The sequence below is a fragment of the Sapajus apella genome, unplaced genomic scaffold (assembly GCF_009761245.1).
Source record: "Sapajus apella isolate SASKATOON/1434 unplaced genomic scaffold, GSC_monkey_1.0 scaffold8, whole genome shotgun sequence".
NCBI classification, from domain to species: domain Eukaryota; kingdom Metazoa; phylum Chordata; class Mammalia; order Primates; family Cebidae; genus Sapajus; species Sapajus apella.
In genome coordinates, this window is record NW_022436948.1 from 19,394,910 (window position 1) to 19,416,311 (window position 21,402).

Consider the following 21,402-nt stretch of genomic DNA (forward strand, 5'->3'; position numbering starts at 1 on the left):
ACAGATGTTTTCCCCAGGGGAAAAAAAGTGTTGAGCAGAGCTGTGTCTTTGCACTCAGAATAAACTGTTACTCTCTTTAAGGCTAGTGGCTCTTCATAGTACCAACCCCTTAACCTTTTTACTTTCCTAAGGCTTTTCCTTGGAAAATCAAGGAGTTAGCACTTTTTCTCTCTGGAAAAATTAAGCGCCTCTCCAGAGTTGCAGTACACGTGGTTAACTTCCACCAACTTTGGAGGCCTCCAAAAGCTACCAAATTAAATACTTAAAGCTAAGCATTCATCATTTTTTAACCTGCTCTCTGCAGTCACGTACTTCCTGCTTTTTACTTTGTCAGGGCTCGTACTGAAGCTACTCAAAGCTTCATGAAAGAAGAACTAAATGCTGTCTGAGACTTTCGTCTTGTAACTGTCAGGGTTCTGTTTATCCTACACAGACAGAAGATGATATGTCCTGACTGTTGAGGAGAAATTAGATTTAATGTGATCTTGTACAGTTAAACCAAAGGCTGGATAGGGATTCTTTATTTAAATCAATTCTCTGTTGTAGCCCTAGGTCTGGAAAACCTTAGCAGCCCCTAATGGGTAAGAATTGAACTGTTTTAAAGATGAGGGATACCTATAGCCAAACCTTTCTGTCATTCTGAGATTAGTGTTTTTACAGATACATAGTCTAAATCTTTCATTAGATAGTATCATGATTATTATTCTGACTTCAACAACTTTTGCATTTTCTAAGGGGAAGTGAGAATTAGGAAACATTTACCTGTACATCTGTCTACCTATGCCAGTTGTGTTGTTTTGATTTGTCCGGCGTCTTGTGATTGAAACCATCTTATCCTACACTAAAATTCGTGTCATGCTTGTATCTGCTGCTTCACACTCAGGCTGTCAGTTTAATTGAACAAAAAAAGTTGACAGTTTCTATAGCATTGGCACCCTTCTTTCCTTTCTCATTTTTGAATAGTTCAGCCAAATGTTCAGTTTTTGCTGAAATCTCTGGAAATTTCTTCATAGAATTCTTTGTTAGAACATGAATGCCGTGAGACTCTTTTATTAAAGAGCATGCTTTCATCACTAAGTTGAGATTTTGCTCAAGGCTATTTGGTAAATTCCAGCAGTAGAGCAATAAATGTTCAACAAGAACCAGCAGTCGTTGGAGATAAAAAGGGTAGGAATTAATGGGTACTTTGTCACAGGTAAACAGGTGATGGCATGAGGAGGTTTTAACCACCTCATAAGTAAATTTTAGCCATTATGTGATGTGGATCACAACTAAACCAAACTAACCAATGTGGGTGTCGATGTAACTTTGTTTTCTAAAGCAAAAAGGAAATTGAGACGCTAAACCTGAGCTTTTATATGATACTGCTAATTGCCCGTCACCCAACAAACCAATTATTTCTACTCATCGCTTTTTGTTGCAAAAGAAATTATCTTGTAAAATATACGTATATAGCATGTATCTCCAAAGTAAATATCAGACATCTGTACCTCAGTGAAACTGATAATAAATAAGTTAAAAATTATTCACTGAGTTCTTGATATGTGGAGAGATGAATATTGTAATGTTAAGGCATTCCACCAGCAAGTCTTGAATATAATCAAAATTTTATAAAGCTAATCAGAGTGGAATTAAAAGTTAAAAGACTGCCAAGCCAAAAAAAGTCATTTTTTAGAAAAGTAAATAATTGCTCTATACTTATATATTTATTATTGATTTATTCACCATTCATTTATTTTTACTTGAGTTCTGTATACATAGGTGAGGGGAAACTTATTAACTTGAGCACTTCTGAAGGCAAACCCAGTAACAGTGGATGGTAAGGAGAATGGGAAAGTTAGCATCTGTTGAACAGAATCTTATAAACTATGCTGAATGACATGTATGCTCTTTTGGTAAGGCCACTCAGTACTATTACTTCCTTACCTTCTGAATGTTTACCAAGTTCAATAAACAGATCTTGCTACATACCAGTGGGAAGTATGTAACAAGAGATTTTAGTGTTTTCAGGTTTTAATTAAGTTACTTAGAAAATTAAGAAGTTTGTTAGGCATTAGCTTAAAAGCTGTCCTGTGCCTCTGAAGCCATATTCATCACTCACATTCCGTCCATAGTGGACCCCCGCTCCGTCACTGCCTTCAAAAACAAATAGGTCTTCATAGGATTCTATTAAAACCCATAGCACTATATGCTTTTATGCTCTGCTTTCTTCCAGCAAACATACGTATTTTAATGTTAATATATATGTTCATTTTATCCTTGGGAATGAAAATCTATTATGAAAATATAAATATTTAGTTTTTGTAGACAAATAGCACATTATTTAAAGATCCAGTAGTTCTTTACCTGCCTGGTATTACTGATACTTGGCCTAGTGAACAGATGGGCAGCAAGGAATCCTACCCTGGAAACATGTACACATGCACATGCAAACACAATCTCACATAAGCTTTAAGGGGTTCATTCATTTTGTGATGGTTGACAATGGATCCCAGTTTAATGATGCTAGGTGATATTTGGATTTAAAGCATCATTATCTTGAGTTTTCTTATGTAATTTTTTTAACTACTTACTGCACTTTATTACATCAGATGTGAAAATATTTCTGTTTACAAAGGTAATTAGTATGAGCTGTAACTATTATTGCAGAATACCCAATTGCCATACTGTTTATTCCTTTGACGTCTTGTTCATTTCTGTATATTAAGAGGAAACAATTAATATGGTACTTTATCTTACTGGCTATGAAACAAGAATATTATTTTGATATCTGAAGAGTGACCTGTTGCTTCTAACTGACATAAAATGCATATTTCCCATGAGAGGAAAAAACAGCTTATCTGAGGTATTTTATTTTTATTTTACATGATTTTATTAATACATACTAATCAAATCTCCCTTTAGTCTTGGCTTTTTATTTTTTTTAATTTTTTTTAATCCTTTAACTTCTAGGGTATATGTACAGATCATGCAGGATCGTTACATAGGTATACACATGCCGTGGTGGTTTGCTGCATCCATCCCCCTGTCATCTACATTAGGTATTCCTCCTAATGTTATCCCTCCCCAATCCCCCACCCCCATAAATGTTTTAACATCAACAAAAAACTCAGAATTTCTAATAGGTCATAACACTTACTAGGTATTAGAAGAGGAGAGGGTAAAATTAAAAGAAATACAAATGTACTTTTCTTTGAATAGGCCAACCAGTTAGAGGATGTGTGAAGCAGGACCACCATAGTCCAAGAACAGATACGCAATATTAAAGCAGATTGCTGTAAATCTCCCTTAAAAAGTCAAGAATATGTCACAGTTGGCATTTTTCGGATGATTAGACCGTATGACAAATCTTTGCAAGGGTCTGAGTTAGTTGAAAACATCTTTTGTTTATGATTTCAGCAATACTGTGGGCTTTGCCTTCTGGGTTGCATTAATAATTCTGTTCATCATTAAGGACTTACGTATATTTCACTGTTTGACTAAACAAAACTCGAAGGCATACAAGTCCAAACATTTTCTGGCCTTTCTGTACTCCCAGGTCAGAAGATCTTAGCTCTGTATCCATTCTAGGCTAAAGTTTGTCTGAAAGCATGAATCACGGGGTTGTGTTGGGTGCTAAATTTCAGTTCTATATGCTGCCTTCACTAATTTATGACTATGATCTGTACATCCAAAATAAATTATTTCTGAACTAGCAAAATATCCTGGAAAAAATTTATGAAATCTACCAGATTTGAAAAAAGGCCACTAAATGATGAGAGAATTTAAACCATTCCTATTTCCTACCTTCTATAATGTAATCTCCCATCTTTAATTCCTTGGTTTGCCACCTTTATAACCTGTAACGAGGAGCAATTGATTTAATAAAGGGATTCCTCCTACTCCAAATTGGAGTTAATTTTTCTATTCTTTTCGCAGTTAATATTGTTCTAGCTTTTGTGAACCATAATTAGAAAAGAAAAAGGATTAATTGAAAGTTGAGACAAAATTGTGAAGTAGGAAGATGCCTTCCTCCCTAAGAGGAGAAAGATTGTTAGGGCAAATACATGGAGGCTTTGGTAACACGTCCCTATTAGGAAGTGATCTGCTCCAACAGGAAGGAGAGAACAGATGATAGGTGCCTCCTGGATGCTTCTGTGTTATGTTCATTACAAAATCAGAGCCACGTAAGTAAACTGGATACCCTAAGAAGGAACATTGGGATAACTACTTGGCCCTAAACGAAAGCTTTGTTCTGGCATTATGAACTAAGTGGACTGTTAGAGATTAGCTGTCCGTTATCCTTCCATTTAATGCATCCATATCGTCAAAACAAAAATGTTGTTAAGAAACAACAAAGGGGTAGAGTGTGAGAATCTACTGCCATTTCCTCCATTGCTTCATTCGAGACTTCTGTGTTCAACTTTGCATGGAATTATCGTTTGCCCTTTTCTACTCAGCTTAAACTACAAAAATCATTTTTTGCCTTTCGGAAGAAAGGAAGGTAGATAGATTTTGCAGTGGACTTTAAAAATTTGGCTCAACTGCTGGCGTTAAACACAATAAAGGTTGTGATTCAGAGGTTCCTGTGGCAGTTGCCCCAAATGTTACATTTTGTTTTCAGGTTTTTCTTGCAATAGTGACAGTGCATTCAACATTTTGAGGGCCAGAGTGGCAAAATAAACTTAACTAAGTTCATCTGAAGCACAGAGAGTTTTAACTCTTAAGTGTGATTTTTAAACGTGCACGTGGAGATTTTCTACATTTTATAAGCTCAAGATTTCTTGAAATCCAAGGTGTAAAACTGTGAAAATACTAGCTCTTAATCTATTTACGAAAGCAGGAGAGAATTGTTTTTTTCAGTTTTGGAAACCACCAGGGTGCAATTGAATGCTCCAGGTGAGAGTTTTCCGTGACCTGGAAAGGTTAGGGTGATTCCCCTACAGTGAGTCATTTACTTCCTTCTTGGCAGGATTATGCCCAGGGCTTTTAAAAGCTCTTGACAGTTCACTCCCTTTCATAAGAAATTGGTTTAAAGCACAAATGTCTGTTATGATAACATGCCAGATTTCTAGATCAAGCAGAAAGCTATGGAGTAGGACAGTAGGACTGAATAATTTTAATACGCTTCTCACGTGAACTGTCCAGCAATAAGCTACGTATTCAGACATGACTGGCATTGAGTCATCCTGTCATTAGTCAAATGTTTGAGGCTTTTCCCAAGTCCCAACAACACCAAATTTGAGAAATCATATAAAAGAAAAATGAAAACGCCAATACATCTGAGAAATGGAGAAATTAATAAAAAATGTATTGTCACCGGACATGGTGACTCACACCTGTAATCCCAGCACTTTGGGAGGCCAAAGTCGGGTGGATCCCCTGAATTCGGGAGTTCAAGACCAACCTGGCCAACATAGTGAAACTCTACTAAAAATACAAAAAATAACTGGGTGTGGGGTGCGCACACCTCCCACCTAATCAGGAGGTTGAGACAAGCGAATTGCTTAAACCCAGGAGGTGGAGGTTGCAGTGAGCCGAAATTGCACCACTGCACTCCAGCCTGGGCAAGAGTGAGACTCTGTATCCAAAAAAAAAAAAAAAGTATTAGTTTTTATCAGGAAAGGCTATGAAATTTTCTTCAATATTACCCACTTCAATTTGACATCAAACTATAAGAACACAATATGTGAGATCTTTCGAAATTGATGAAACAGACCTTTTTAGATGAGTTCATATATGCTATGAAGTCCATTAAGTATCTTCTGGGAAGAGTTCTCAGTTAAAACTACTTTCTAAAGCACCCAAGTACACTACACAGATAAATTAAGTGAGCTTATTAATATCGGTATTTCTGTAAAAATTGGGAAGGCCACTCTTCCAAGTAAAGAGGTGCTTGTTTTCTATGTGAAGACCATGAAGGATATTCTGCACTACTGGGCCTATTTCTGAAATTATATCTAGCTGTAGGTTACTCATTAGTTTAATTAATAAACATTTATTAGCAACCGAATTGTGGCAGGAACTATGCCTGGAGGTAGAAATATGTTACACTCTTATTCCCAGAGAGGAAAATGATTAATGTTGTAAAATGTAAAGAAAAGTTTCTCTTTCAACTTGCTGTAGATGATGTCTAAGCCATTTTGGTAGTGCCTATTCTTAATCCTTTAACAAATTATTTTGAATGTTTTTTAAAAGGCAGTGTGATTGTGAGGTGAGTTTAGTACAAATTAAAATGTGCCACATCAGTTGCAAACAGGCAGCACGTAATTATGGGCTAAACACTCTTTCAGAAACAGTAGTGACAATAAATAGAATTGGAAATAATTAGCCCCCCTGAGACAGATCTCTTCCTTGTATCTTCTCTGTTCTTTGCCCTGTATTTTAATAATAAGATTAGTCTTTGCCCTGTATTTTAATAATAAGATTAGTCATCTAATGCCAATACAAACAGACTGTAGTATTAATACACAGGAAAATTATTACTAGTAACAGAAGATTTAAACACTTGAGGGTGATCCCGATTATATGCCTGCAGTTTACAAAAAAAGTTTCTTAAACTCTGCTTATCAATATCCTTATCATGAGCCACTGAATTCTTATGTTTTTCTGATCATATGAATAACTCATCTTAAGTATGAATATTCTGACAGTAGCAGTTACTTTAAGAGATTATGTTTCTCTAGAGATAACAGAGGGTTTTTTCCCCTACTGTTCCTGTATGAAAGTTTCTGCATTTTTAATTAAAATTTTAAGAAATTCATCTTTATCCTAGCATAATCAAATAAACCTCACTAGACAATCGAGACCTTTTTATTTATTTATTTATTGACAGAGTCTTGCTCTGTCACCCAGGCTGAGGTACAGTGGCACAATCTTGGCTTACTGCAACCTCTGCCTCCTGGGTTCAAGCAATTCCCCTGCTTCAGCCTCCAGAATAGCTGGTACTACAGGCATGTGCCACCACGCCTGGCTAATTTTTTTGTATTTTTAGTAGAGATAAGGTTTCCCCATGTTGGCCACACTGGTCTTGTGGGGTCTTGATCTCCTGACTTCAGGATCCACCCACCTCTGCCCTCCAAAGTGCTGTGATTACAGGCGTGAGCCACCACACCCAGCCAAGACCTTGCTATTCTTAGATACATTATTATAGCTCTAGAAATAACAAATTTTAAGTCTGGATGATTTGTATTTTGGCCAAAACTTGTGAGGGCAATTATTTATTTATTTGAATGAAATATGCATGAATCATATATCAAACGGAGGTCTTTTTTTTTTTTTTTAACCTAAAGTAAACAAAAATATGAAGGTATAGGGAACTGTTACCTGTGGAACCTAACAAATTAGAGACAGGTCTCAGTTAATTTAGAAAGCTGACTTTGCTAAGGTTGAGGATGTGCCCGTGACACAGCCTTGGGAAGTCCTGAGGTGGTTGGGACACAGCTTAGTGTTATACATTTTAGGGAGACATGAGGCATCATTCAATATAGGTAAGAAGTACATATATGTAAGAAGGTATATAAGAAGTATACTGGAAAGGCAAGACAACTTGAAACAAAAGGCAGAACACTCAAAGTGGGCAGAAGGCTTCTAGGTCCAAGACAGGTGAGATGAACAGTTGCATTCTTTTGAGTTTTCGATTAGCCTCTCCAAAGGAGGCAATCAGATATGCATCTATGTCAGTGAGAATAGAATGGGAGGCAGGTTGCCCCTAGCTAGGTCCCAGCCAGACTTTTCTCTTTAGCTTAGCAATTTGGGGGGCCCCAAGAATTATTTTCCTTTTATACCTGTTTTTCTCAACTAAAACATTTCTGAGCGATAGAGATAACTATCGTTTTATTTGGTATGATTTATTTGCCTACTGTCCAACAAAGAAGCTAATCTGATTTTGTTTTCATTTCCAAGCATGATTCCTAGAATGTGTGTAGGTGGTCAAATCAATGAACCAGAACCGTGTATTTTGGCCAAAATTTATTGGGAGATACCCTAAAGTCTTCCTGAATTATCTGATGTTCCCAGGCTTTGCTTATCCAATAGGCATTAGTGAGAAAAGGCTTGTGTTGATGTAGATGCACACACAATGTGCATCTCAGCTCACATAAACAATGAAGGGTCCGAGCTCACTGTGGATTCCCAGGTCTCATTATCCCTGCAGGAGCTGTGGCCTGGGGAATTTTGAGACCCTGCTGTGCTACTCCTTATTGTGGCAGGCCAGGTCTCACTAATGCAGGCCTCCATAACAACTGTTTCAGTACTGAGTGGTTAAGTTAAATACTAAACGCTAAAAAAAGCAGATGTTCTTATACAAGGGACTGGAATGTAACAAAAGCCCACCAAGAGTTTTGCCAAGGCCTCTCCTGGCAAAATGAAGGAATTCTTAACAGGACCCACTTAGGATTAATAAGTTTTATTGGGGGTCTGAAAGAACTCCCCAAACCTCCCTGATTTAGGAGACAAGAGTAATCACACCAACACCTGGACCCATTTAGCTCAAGTAAATGTACTGAGGCTCCAGAGGAAGGTGTTCAGGACTCAGACCTTAGTTATAGATGAAAAGAAGTTAATAACTATGTCTTGAGATGAATGCACACTTACATGTAGACATAGAGCTTAGAAGGTATATAAGCTCTAGAAAACTTTGTAATTTTGGGTTGGTCTGGCGATAATTTCCAGGCCTTTTCCCTGTAACAGGCTACGGAAGTATAAACTCTCTTCCTCCCTGGTTCATCTGCATCTCGTTATTGGGCCATGAGATATAGCAGCCCAACCCTCAGTTTGGTCTAGGAATATTAGTTTCAAGCTCTGGGGATTTTCAGGGTCAGTTAGGAATACATTTTGAAGCAGAATGGCAATATTAAATGAGATCAGCAATTGAAAACATGTGAACATATTCACCATTTAATTATCTGTCTCAAAAGAAGATAAGGAAGAATTTAGCACTGGAAACCATGAATGTCACAAAAGCCTAACTTTTAAATAATACCTTTAATCACTTTCCAGTAATCCTAATCCTTTATTCAGATTGACAGAGGACATTCCTATCTTGCTATTTCTTCTCCCCAGACATTAGCTTAATAATTAGCTAAACAATTTTATGCATCAGCTAAAGAATAACGGAACTCCAGAAACCTAGGGTAGTAAATGAGAGACTGAATAAGCTAAATCTGAACCTTCTGCACAATTAAAGGAGCTATTAGCATGGCCCAAAAGAATATTACCTGCACATACAAGAACTAGAAAGTCAGGCAGATACTCCTGGAACAGACTGTCTTTTCTAACCATTCAGTTATTTCTTTGTTTTTAACTTGGTGGATTTTTTTGTTTATTTTTGTTTTTGTTTGAGGGAGTGTCGCCCTGTCTCCCAGGCTGGAATGCAATGGCCCAATCTTGGCCTACTGCAACCTCCACCTCCCAGGTTCAAACAATTCTCCTGTCTCAACCTCCTGAGTAGCTGGGATTACAGGCACCTGCCGCCACACCCAGCTAATTTCTGTATTTTTTATAGAGATGGAGTTTCACTATGTTGGCCAGGCTGGTCTCAAACTCCTGACCTCATGATTCACCCACCTCTGCCTCCCAGAGTGCTGGGATTACAGGCGTGAGTCACTGCGCCCAGCCTGTTTTTAACTTTGTAAGTTGCTTTGTAGAACCATGTTAAGTTTGGACCATTTTAGATTATCCTTGAAAGGCTAGATCACACAGTGATTAAGAGAAGAGGCTCTGGAGCCAGGCAGTGAGAGTAACCCATTCTTGCTCTAACACTAACTAGCTGTGTAACTGTGGGCCAGATATGTAGCCTGTATAACCACAATCTCCATTGTGTGTCATGCCTCACCTATATATAAGGTGAGGAGAGCTGCTATGCCTCTGTGATGGGGCTGAGATGAAGATTTAATGAGTTACCAGCATAAAGCATTTAATAATATACTGTCTCATTCATAAGCAGTCAATGCATGTTGAACTCTTATTAATTAGAGGAAAGAAGGGGGTCGATGAGTTATAAATGAGGCCTGAGTGGAAGAAATAAATGTGTATTGAGTACCAGCAATGGACTGAGCATCATACTGAGTACATTTAATCTCAAAATACTGTCTGAAAAGTACTGCTATCTGAATTGCACTGATGGGAAAGTCGAGGCTTTCATGTTTATTTTTAAATGGATGTTAATAATTAGTGGGAACATATGCTGTTTGTGGTGATAGTAGAAGGGGAGATCCAGATGTTGGTTATCAGAAATAACGTCCACATCCTCTAAATTAAAATTTAGCTTGAAGCAGTAATGCCAAGGCCAGTCTGGGGCCTTAGCATCCTGGTGCACCTGCTTGTTGGTGACAGTCCTTTCAGGACAAAAAGTCTTACAGAAACATTCATAGATGACTAATTGGAGAAAAAAGAAGTTATGATGAAAAGCAATAATTACTTTTTTTTTTTTTTTAATTAAAAGGCTCTTACTCTGTTTCCCAGGCTTGAGTACAGTTGTGCAATCAGGGCTTACTGCAGCCTCAACCTCGTGGGTTCAAATGATCCTCCTGCCTCAGCTTCCCAAGCAGCTGGGACTTCAGGCATGTGTCACTGCACCTAGCTAATTTTTAAATTTTTCTTGTAGAGAAGGTCTTGTAATGTTGTCCAGGCGGGTCTCAAACTCGTGGCTTCAAGTGATCCTGCTGCCTCAGCCTGCCAAAGTAATCCTTACTTTTTTTAATGAAGTGCTTTTTTTTTTCTTAAACTCTTTAAGGAAAATAACCATCCTATTTTCTTCAAAACAATAAATACAAGGGAGAAAAATGAAATAGAGCAACTAAGAAAACACTCATGAGGGGCAGGAAGGCACATCATGATTAAATGTAGTTAGTTGCAACCCTTTCTGTCTCCAGCCTTGGACGTATAATGCTAATAACAGAACTAGAGAGATTTCTAAGACTTCGGTGCTTAATAACAAGCAGGCATCGAGTGTGGTAGGGCAGTATCCTGATCACACAATTCTGCATATCAAATGTCCTGCACAATCAACAAGAGCCATAATCTCTGATGTTTTAAAATGTTCTCTTTTATCTTCTTTTGACTATAGAGAGATATAGCTTATCAGTCACTACCTCTCTAAGTACTTTTCTTCTAAGATTTAAAAGGTCATCTTCTGATTTGTAAATTCAACCAGATTTCACAGTACAGATGAGAGTTGTAATGATGTGTTGCCAAGAACTGTTGTAAGCTGTGATGTCTGTCTCTCTGGGCATTATGGAGAAGCACATTTCTTTTAGGAAAAAAGAAATTAATAAGCAGATGAGTGCAGGTTTGTTTTATTTTTATTGTGGGTATGTATTTGTTTTTTCAAGCATAGGAGAGGGGCCTCTATGGTGGGCATTCACCAAGCAAATACAGATCATCCTCTGGGTCAGACACTGTGTTATTGAGGTTCCCAATAAAGCAAAAGAAGATCCAATCCAGCCCCCTGGATCTCACATTAAAGAGGGGAGTAAGAATCGTAGATAACGTAGTAAGTCTCAACATTAGGTGTATTAATGGGGATTTGCACGGTATTTCATGGAAGCACAGAGAAAAGGGTACCTCGTTCCACCTGAGGTGGCAAGGAAATGGCCCCTAAGTTGACTAAGCAAAAGGAGAAGGAGAGGCACATCCCAAGAATGTGCGTAACACAAGAGCCGCATACTCTCTACCCCACCAACACACATACCATCTCTGGAATAAATTTTGTACCTTCCAACTGGTTTTCAGGGTACTCATGACACATGGGTTAATAGCTTTGCCCAAATGACCAAAATTCTATTCCTGACATGAATTTTCACAGCTGGTTTTGTTTGTTTGTTTGTTTGTTTTAATGAAGAAGAAATGTGTGTCTTTAGAAATCATCTTACAAAATCGTATAGTGGAATGCATGTAGCAATGCAATTGTTGAGGACCGGGGAACCTTTGTCCTGATTTTTTGTTAGGATGGATGTTTTCAAATAAAACTAGAGTAAAAATGAAGTGCTCCTGTTTTTTTTTTTTTAAAAAAAAAAAAAAAAAAAAAACAGGAGCACTTAAGACAAAATGTAATTGTTACTGAAAAAATTAGAATCTGATAGCTCAGAAAGAGCTTAGGTAAAATAAGTACAGTTTAGCAATGGCCTTTCTCCTAAAAAAATATAACATCTCTTAGAGCTCAGTTACTCCTTGGCTTACAAAATAGTGGTTAAAGTCCCTTGTTTTCTCATTTTGATGATAGTATATTATAAGTTACTGATGATGAGATTATCTGTGCAACATTGCCTCTGGTCTTCAGAATGTGCGTGTGGAAATATTATCTCACATATGCCCCTGTACACTTGGGTGGGAAAAGAAAAGGACCTAATTTAAACCTGACAGACCTCAAATCTATTCTCGTTCTATAGCGGAGAAAATGTTGAGTAAGGAGGACAGTCATCATCTCTGTTGAGAATGCTGAATGCTCTTGTGGAAATGAAAAGCAGCCAATCTAAGTAATTACCCATTAAGAAAGGAGTAGGAGAAATGTTTAGAAGGGAGACCTGCAGGCCGGGCACAGTGGCTCAGGCCTGTAATCCCAGCACTTTGGGAGGCTGAGGTGGGCGGATCACGAGGTCAGGAGATCAGGACCATCCTGGGTAACATGGTGAAACCTCGTCTCTACTAAAAATACAGAAAATTAGCCGATCATGGTGGCACATACCTATAGTCCCAGCTACTTGGGAGGCTGGGACAGGAGAATCGCTTGAACCCAGGAGGCGGAGGTTGCAGTGAGCCACAGCCTGGATGACAGAGCAAGACTCTGTCTCAAAAAAAAAAAAAGAAGAACGGGGAGACCTGCAAAAAAGATGATTCACAATGCTTTCACGTCACCGGATGAATTCGTGGAACCCCTAACCCAACGCCAATGGAAGAAGCAATATTTTGCACAAACTTGATAAGGAGTTTTTCTTTTTCCTCCCACAGCCTCGTCACGTGTTCAATATGCTAAAGAAGTATGTCCGTGCAGAACAGAAGGACAGACAGCATACCCTAAAGCATTTCGAACATGTGCGCATGGTGGACCCCAAGAAAGCTGCTCAGATCCGGTCCCAGGTAAGCGCAGGGTATCATAATCTGCAGCTTTGACAATCCAGGATTCTTGCTTCTTGGTTGGTGACAGGATCCCAGACATTCTCTGAGCACCTATGGGTGTTTTCCCTATGGCAAGAGCTCTTTAACTTCCGGTAAATTCTAAAAGCTTGTCTTAGAGCAACATGTGGTTTGGCATTTTCTGAATTACGAAAATAACAATAAATATAAAAATCTTAACTGTCTACTGCTAACTGATTGCTAAGGAACTGATTAAAACCAATAACCAAAAGGAAGAAAACAAAAGTTGTATGGACTAAAATCTTAAAACTGGTTCAACTAAAGTATGGCAAGCAATCATAAACCTACTGCAATATTTAGATTTAATGTGAGCCTAAATGAAGCCCAGTAATAATAAATTTTATACTTCCCCCCATTCCTAAAGGCTGAAAACTGGAATCTACTTTAGGAAATATGAAATTTTCCATTTTTTTGAATGGATGAGTTAAAAAATATACATATTTTAAAAGTATATAGATATACAAATATATACATATATGCAAAACATATGTATATATAAATATGAATATATATGTATATAGCATGAAATATCCAATCAAGTTGAAATATGTTGTTTTCTATGGGGAAATTTGCAAAGAAATGTATTTAGTGCATCAGGGTCTATTTAGAGAGCCTCAGTATTAGGAATCAGAGTTGGCAGAGGTGGCATTTTTAATTGGCTATTAGAAACACATAAGATAATAGTAAGTTTAAAGATAAGTCTTAAAGCTGAGCTCAAAAGTTAGAGAACAGAAATAGGAGAACAAGAAAAATAAAGTTGCCTTTTCAGTTAAACGTTTTAGCAGTGGCAGTGTTTGTCAGTGTTATTTTGGAAGTTTGTATCTACCTGCAGTGCTTGGTAAGAAAAATAACCATTCCTACCCCAGATGTTGTTTAACTGGAGCTGTCATCCTTTGATGCAGGTTATGACACACCTCCGTGTGATTTACGAGCGCATGAATCAGTCTCTCTCCCTGCTCTACAATGTGCCTGCAGTGGCCGAGGAGATTCAGGATGAAGTTGGTAAGTAAGATGTTCTTTTGATGCTGCACATGGAAATATATTTTCCCCTAGAAGAAAATCGAGGAAGTGAGTTATCTGTTTCAGGAATATGGAAGTTAATAGAACAGGTTGCCTTTAAGGATGAAACTGCCGGGGGATGGAACTAGCTTTCTAGCCTTAGCAATTGAATCAGTTCTTACCTTGCCACCCTTTTAAGACTGGAGGAACGTCGCCTGACCTTAGGGTATATTTCTGTAATAATTGACGCTTGTTATTGAATTATATATGACAGCATTTTTTTTTCTAATTTGAGCAATCTTGTTATAGTTCTTAAATTATGATGCTTGGATAATTTACAATTAGTGGGGGGAAAAGAAACTCATTCTTCGTCTTTTGAGTGACGTGATTGTTCCATCTTACAAATGAAAAAGCTCAGACTTGGAATTTGAGTAACTTACTGGCCTGTGTCACATGCATTCTTAGTAGCACAGCCAATACACATAACTGTGACTTCTGACTTTGAGGTTGTTGTTTTATTCAAAGTCACGGCTCTCTTTTAAGGCAGAGGGGGAAGCCGTGAGTGTTCTCTGAACCACATCATTGTTTAAACTTAAAAGATAGTGGGCTATTCAACGTATATTCTGAAATAATTATACTTTCACAAGAACTTGGAAAAATAATACTGAGAGGTCCCATGCATCCATCACCCACTTGCCTCACCGATGATGTCTTACATAACTATAGTCCGTTATTAAAACCAGGAAACTGCCATTGTGTGCCCACTGTCTTTTATGTCCCCAGTTTTCCTGATGACGTATGTTTAATATTTCATTTACATTCTCTCATTTCTGTTTTTCTTGGAAAGGGAATAAAATACCACGAGTCTCTGTAAACCAACAAAATGCCCATAACTGTTTAACTTTTCTTCCAAAAGATACACAGTATAGGTACATTTGCTTATGCTTTCAACATAAGCAAATGTACCTATACTGGAGATATAGTGTGTAGTCTACCAACATATAAGCAATGTATATCTGGCATATCCTTCTCCATAAAGAATCCTTCCCTTTGTTAATTGGGTTGGGAATAGATGCAGGTTATCATCTGAATCAGAACACCCAGGATGTTGCAAATGAATATACCCAGTACAGTAAGTCCCACTTTGAAGTGCGTGAAACACCACTCAAGAGAACAGCTGGCCTCACTTTTTCCATTTTATGCCGGTGTGATTCTGCTCCTTCTTTCCTGACTTACACAGCCTTGTAAATGTTGTTTGTATTGCTGTCAAATATTTGGCATGTGTCAGGTGATGATGTTCTGTTCGGTACTGCACATTAATGGATGGAATCTGAAATTATACTTTGGGCTACATAACTTGCAAAAGAAACTTCATTATGTCAGCCAGGCGTGGTGGCTCACGCTTGTAATCCCAGCACTTTGGGAGGCCAAGGTGGGCAGATCACATGAGGCCAGGAGTTTGAGACCAGCCTGGCCAACAAGGTGAAACCCCCTCTCTATTAAAAAAAAGAAAAGAGAAAAGGCAACTTCATAGTGTGCCAAGATAGTGGAGGTGGAGTTTTTAGTCTACACCATGAATTGAGAACAGAGATTTCCAATTAATTTTTCACTGTATCAAGTTTCTTTAGGAAATGAATACACTTTTCAGGTATACTTGGAGAATTGACATCAGTAAGGAACTTTTTAAATACTGTATATTAAATAAGTGTAAAAAGGCTCTCCAAAAAGTTCTAGAAGGTTCAAAATCATATAATTTTTCACAGTCTTAATGAACTGAAGCTAAAATCTTGTAGATAACACCATTTTGCTTTATAGCTATCTTAATCCTATTTTTGCATGTGACTTCAGTTGAAGTGGCATTAGGTAATATCAAACTCTAGGGAAATAAGCCATTAGAAAGGACTAAAAAGTTGATGACCAATATTCCACTCTCACCCAGCAACTATTGTTGATTCTTTCTAATTAAATTATTAGAACTTTTTATTTGGCACTATACTACTGAAAACATTAGCCACTAATGAGTCACATTTCCACAGAACAGATGGTGGTTCAGATATCTTGAGTATTACGAAATGTCCAAGAATAGGGCAGCTGAGTAAACTTGAAATCTCAGTAACAGGGAGGACATTTAGGTCATTAGTATCATGGAATCTTTTCCTTTATAAAGAAAAAAAAATACAGCCATTAGGTTGGATTAAGAGAATATTATGTATATGCTGTTTGTGTGTGTGTGTGTGTGTGTGTGTGTGTGTGTGTATGTGTGTGTGTAATATGCTCTTAATCCAACCTAATTGCTAAGGTTATTTTTTAAATAGTGATATATGTATATATTCTAAATATATTAGTTGCCAAATTCTGAAAGATAACTTTTTTTAAAAAACTTTTCGTTTGGATCCTGGGTGCTTCCATTTTTAAATGACCGTTTTCTATAGAAAAAGAAGTTTGCAGTAATGAACACTGTGCACTGTCTGAGCTCCTAGTGTCCAAGCAACAGAAGCGGTTTGCTGAGGAGAATAGCTATTTTGAGTTGAACCTAGTTGTCATCTATCATCCTTTTTCATTTGAAGGAACGTTTAAAGCGATACGTCACTTTTAAGTAGGAATATAGTTGAAACAAGATTGGCTATGGGTGCTAATTGCTTAAGCTGAATGTTATTAGAGGTTCCTTATGTTGTTATTCTTTTGTTTGTGTTTGAAATTTCTCAGAATAAAAAGTATTGCTTTTAGCTTACTTTCTAAATAGGATCTTCATAGATTTTTTTTCTCCAGGTTGTGTCTTGTACTCTTTCTAATATTCTCTGATTAAATGCTTTGTCATTAGTCTGAGTTGCATTTATTTGTTATTTCTGTATTTAATCAAATTTTAGATTTGGAGTCAGTCAGTGCAAATAGGAGGATACTAAAATTCAGAGACACTGGCAAAAGGAGAAAATTTTAAAGTTCCTAAAAATGCATGCCTTTTGTATAAACGTTTGTGCTTATAATTGCAAGCAATTAAGATGTGCTTAATGCAGTCAGACATCTGTTTTAATTAAATAATGGTAGCAGGTGCTTTATGGATAAGAGATTTTCAACGATCTGGGGAACTCCCAGTATCGTCAGTGGGACAGATATATCTACTTCAGTAAATTATGCTTCCAATTAGAATTCTCTTTTATGGGTAAAAATAAGGAAGAATGGAGCCATGCTTAGAAAGGAGTGCTGTGGGTGAAGGGGACAATTGACATCGAATTTATGAGCAGTAAATTGTGTCCAGAGCATGGGTTCATCATGCTTGTGAGTTCTAGCCCTGGCCCTTTTATCTTCCGTTGTTCTTCCCTGAGGCATCCTATCTGTTTATGCTACTTTCCCACTAACTTCATTGAATCCCAAATTTGTGTGTCTAGCAACAGCCAGTATACTGCATGCCAGTGCCATATTCTAGCCTCTAAATTATCCCAGGTGCCTCTGAACCTCTAATCAAGGTATATAAGAGAAGACTTATGTTCTTCTGGAAATTGACTTGTTTTACACTCTGAGTTCTCTTGGTTGGCCTAAACTTATCCATGATGCTTTCCTCTCTCTCAGCCATCATTTCTTTTCAGTTGCAAGTTCTGTGTATTCTGCCTCCTGTGTTTATGTGAAATCTCTGCACATCCACTACTTTAGCTGAGATCTTGTCGTCTCCTCGGTGTCATTAGACTCCCAGCCAGTCACCCTACCTCTCATATCACAGCGGCCCCCTCCCGCTCTAGTTCCTCCTTTTCAGAACTATGCAATTTTCCTGCTAAAAAACAACAACAACAAAAACAAACAAACAAAAACAGCTGCAGGCCAGGCACGGTGGCTCACGCCTGTAATCCCAGCACTTTGGGAGGCTTTGGGAGGTCAAAGCAGGTAGATCACCTGAGATCAGGAGTTCAAGACCAGCCTGGCCAACGTGGTGAAACCCTGTCTCTACTAAAAATAGAAAAGTCAGGTATGGTGGCAGATGCCCGTAATTCAAGCTACTCCGGAGGCTGAGACAGGAGAATCGCTTGAGCCCTGGAGGCAGAGGTTACAGTGAGCTGAGATTGCATCACTGCACTCCAGCTTGGGCAACAAGAGCAAAACTCGGTCTCAAAAAAAAAAAAAAAAAAAAAAAAGCTGCTTGTGATTCTTCCTTGCTTGATTGCTTGAAAAGTTGCACCTTTCAAGATTCAAGTGAAATGCCAAGTTCTATAAACCCTTTCTAATTTGCAAAGAGAGCAAGAGAAAAGAGCTGGTATTTTAGTGACAGCCAGATAGCCAACTAATGAGTGCCTGTTTATGATAATGCTAATGATCAGATTATTTATGAATGTTCTCCCTTGGGGTACAGGACCCGAATATAGAGATGTGGCAGGTGGTTTAGGGTAAGAGTGGAGACTGATATTTATTCTACATCCCACTCAGGGAGCCAAGCCCCCTGGCATTGTGCAGGTCCACTGGAAGTGGGGCTTCCTTGTATTTCACACAAATGCAACATATGAGCTAGTGATGTGATAGCCTCCCCAGTTTACAATTGAGGAAACAACCTAAGAGAGGTTACCAACTTGCCCAGCTCAGATACTAAAGTGATGACAGTGGCATGGAAGCCAAGATCTGCCAGAAGTCCAAAATCCCTGTTCTCTCTGCTACCTATTTTCCTCTCTGAAGTAGAATTTTCCCCTACTTAACCTCAGTATCAAAGCACTGGGTATCCACTACCATACTCTAACTTGTAGTAAATTATTTGTTTATATCTTTACCAACCCTCCTTCTGTGAACTCTTCGAGATATATGTTGGTCTTCCTTGCCTCCTCAAGATTGAGCAGGGACCCTTGTACTTTTTAGATATTAGTAATTATAGACATAAGGTTGAAGCTAGTCCCCAGGATCAAAAGGCAGGTGCTCCTTAACTTGGACTGATCAAGTGAGCTCCTCCATAACCCTAAAGACCTGCCCGAAACTCCTTCCTTGACATCTAGCATAAGCACTGCACAAAAAACAAATTTCTTTCCCAGGCCACAGCATTCTCTAAAGCTGTGACTGATCAAGTCAACTAAATGGATGTGGTTGGCAAAGATAACAAAGCATAAATCAGAGTCCTGAGAACCGTTATTAATAACATTTTTTTACAACATGGTCTTTTATTGTACCATGACCCTCTGCTGTTTGGTCATCTACCCAATTCACATACCTTGGCACTTGATTTAATTATCTTGTCCTGTTTGACCACCGATCACAGTCTGAGGCTATTCACATGACAGGTAAGTGTGAATTTTCAAAAGTGTATTGTTAGTTGTGTTATCAAAGGCCCATGTTTTATTTTATAACTTTATATTATTTTTTTCACTCAGTTTTAATTATCATGTGCAAGTTCCCAGGCTTAGTCGTTTATTAGTTAATGTTTTTACAAAAAAATAAAGTGATTTTCAGGCAGATTATGAAGATTCTTGCAAAGAATGGCCTCAGGCATTGTTTGTATAGGGATAAAATCCTCTTCTCTATTTCAAATCAATATGCAGGACTTTATTAATATTTTTTCATTCAACAAACGATGGAATCATTATTTCAGTGAAAACATGCCTCCTCTTCAATGCTCATATTCTGCTTTAATTATTTTTAATCCTTCATCCTTTCAACCTTTGCTTTGTCAAATTATTATTTAAAAATCATTGGGTTTTATTTTATTTATTTATTTTTTTTTTGCTCTTTGTTATCTTCCTTAAATCTCTGCTAAAAGGATTCTATTCTGCTCTTTGTATTGGCACTGAGTTTATTTATCAAAGTCTGCTCCTCTTTGCAGCTACCTCAAGGCTAAAAATGTAGCTCTCTTCAGAGATGGCTGTTTTTACAGGATGCTGTAACAACCGATTTATGAGCAAGGCAGTAGGAAGTAAAGAAGGAACAAAGGCATAATTGTTTCATACCCATTTTTTTTCTTCTAGCATTCAAAATTAATAAAAACATGAATATTATAAACCAGATGCGGGAAAGATCTGTGGCTGAATAAATCCATAGTGAATGGAGTAACATTGAAAGATGTGGCAGGAAATCAAGAAACTCACAATAATGAAAGAATGCTTATTTTTTATTACCATTTTATTGTGGCCTCTTAATAAAATGTTCCACACTTCAGGAAGAATGCAGCATGGTTATTTCAAAGACAGAGTTTCCATATTCTGTTTCTAATAAGCCTATTGATTTGGGGGTTTAGTGAGTCCATAGTAGACTAGGTTTAAAATAGAATATTTACAGCACTTCCCAGTCCAACAACATAGAAATTTAATACTATTGAGAATTTCAAGTATCCTTATTTGTAGTTGCTAGTCAAAGATGAATATCAAGGAGAGAAAAAAAATCATAAAAGCAAATAAAGTGAGAGAGAGCTGTCACTTTGTTCTTATAAGAATATAGCTGTCACTTCGTTTTTCATAATAAATGCCTTTTAAATGTATATAGACTTAGTAGTTTACAACTGGTGTAAGTATTTGGACATAAGAACTTTTTTTTTTTTTTTTTTTGGAGACAGAGTCTTGTTTAGTCACCCAGGCTGGAATGCAGTGGTGCAATCTCGGCTCACTGCAACCTCCGCCTCCTGGGTTCAAGCGATTCTCCTGCCTTAACTTCCCAAGTAGCTGGGACTACAGACGTGTGCCACCATGCCTAGCTAATTTTTTTTGTATTTTTAGTAGAGTCAGGGTTTCACCATGTTGGCCAGGCTGGTCTCAAACTCCTGACCTGCCCACCTCAGCCTCCCAAAGTGCTGGGATTACGGGCATGAGCTACGGTGCCCAGCCAAGAACATTTATACATATCAATGACAACCAAAACATTGTTCCTGCATTGGTTTTATAATAGTTTCAGAGCTCCTTATTCGTATATTCCCTAGTGTTATTAACTAACAGATATGACCTGTGTTTAGCTGTTGGTGTCTAAATGTGTATCTTTGACCCAAGACAATTTCTCTTCCAAAATAGAACCACTCATTTATAAATGAAAATTCATTGTCAAATGAATGGACCTACATACAAAGTATTTTATGCTTCAAAATGGTGAAGTACAGTATACTATTAAGACAGCCTCCCAGTCTTCCAGGAGTTGGACTGGCATGTTGAAATGTCTCCAAACAACAAGATACAAATGTGTGAATGCCGGTACACTTCATACCTTAGGTCCCCAACTGTTCTGTCTGCAGACTTGAGAGACCTCAGGTGTCGAACTCACCCATGGTGGTGGCTGGTAGAGTGCTTTGTATACATTTAGCTCTCTGTGCCTTTTTTTTTGGTTGTGATATTATATAAACTC

General features: G+C 37.8%; 1 protein-coding gene across 8 annotated transcripts in view; it reads left to right on the top strand.

The window, feature by feature from the left end:
• Window positions 1-21,402, top strand: part of APP (amyloid beta precursor protein) — a 279,992-nt gene that overhangs the window by 197,885 nt on the left and 60,705 nt on the right. For all 8 annotated transcript variants that reach the window (XM_032277112.1, XM_032277105.1, XM_032277108.1 and 5 more), the window contains 2 exons: window positions 12,928-13,056; window positions 14,016-14,115. In XM_032277112.1, coding sequence (XP_032133003.1) covers window positions 12,928-13,056; window positions 14,016-14,115 — 229 coding nt within the window. The remainder of the gene's footprint in view (window positions 1-12,927; window positions 13,057-14,015; window positions 14,116-21,402) is intronic.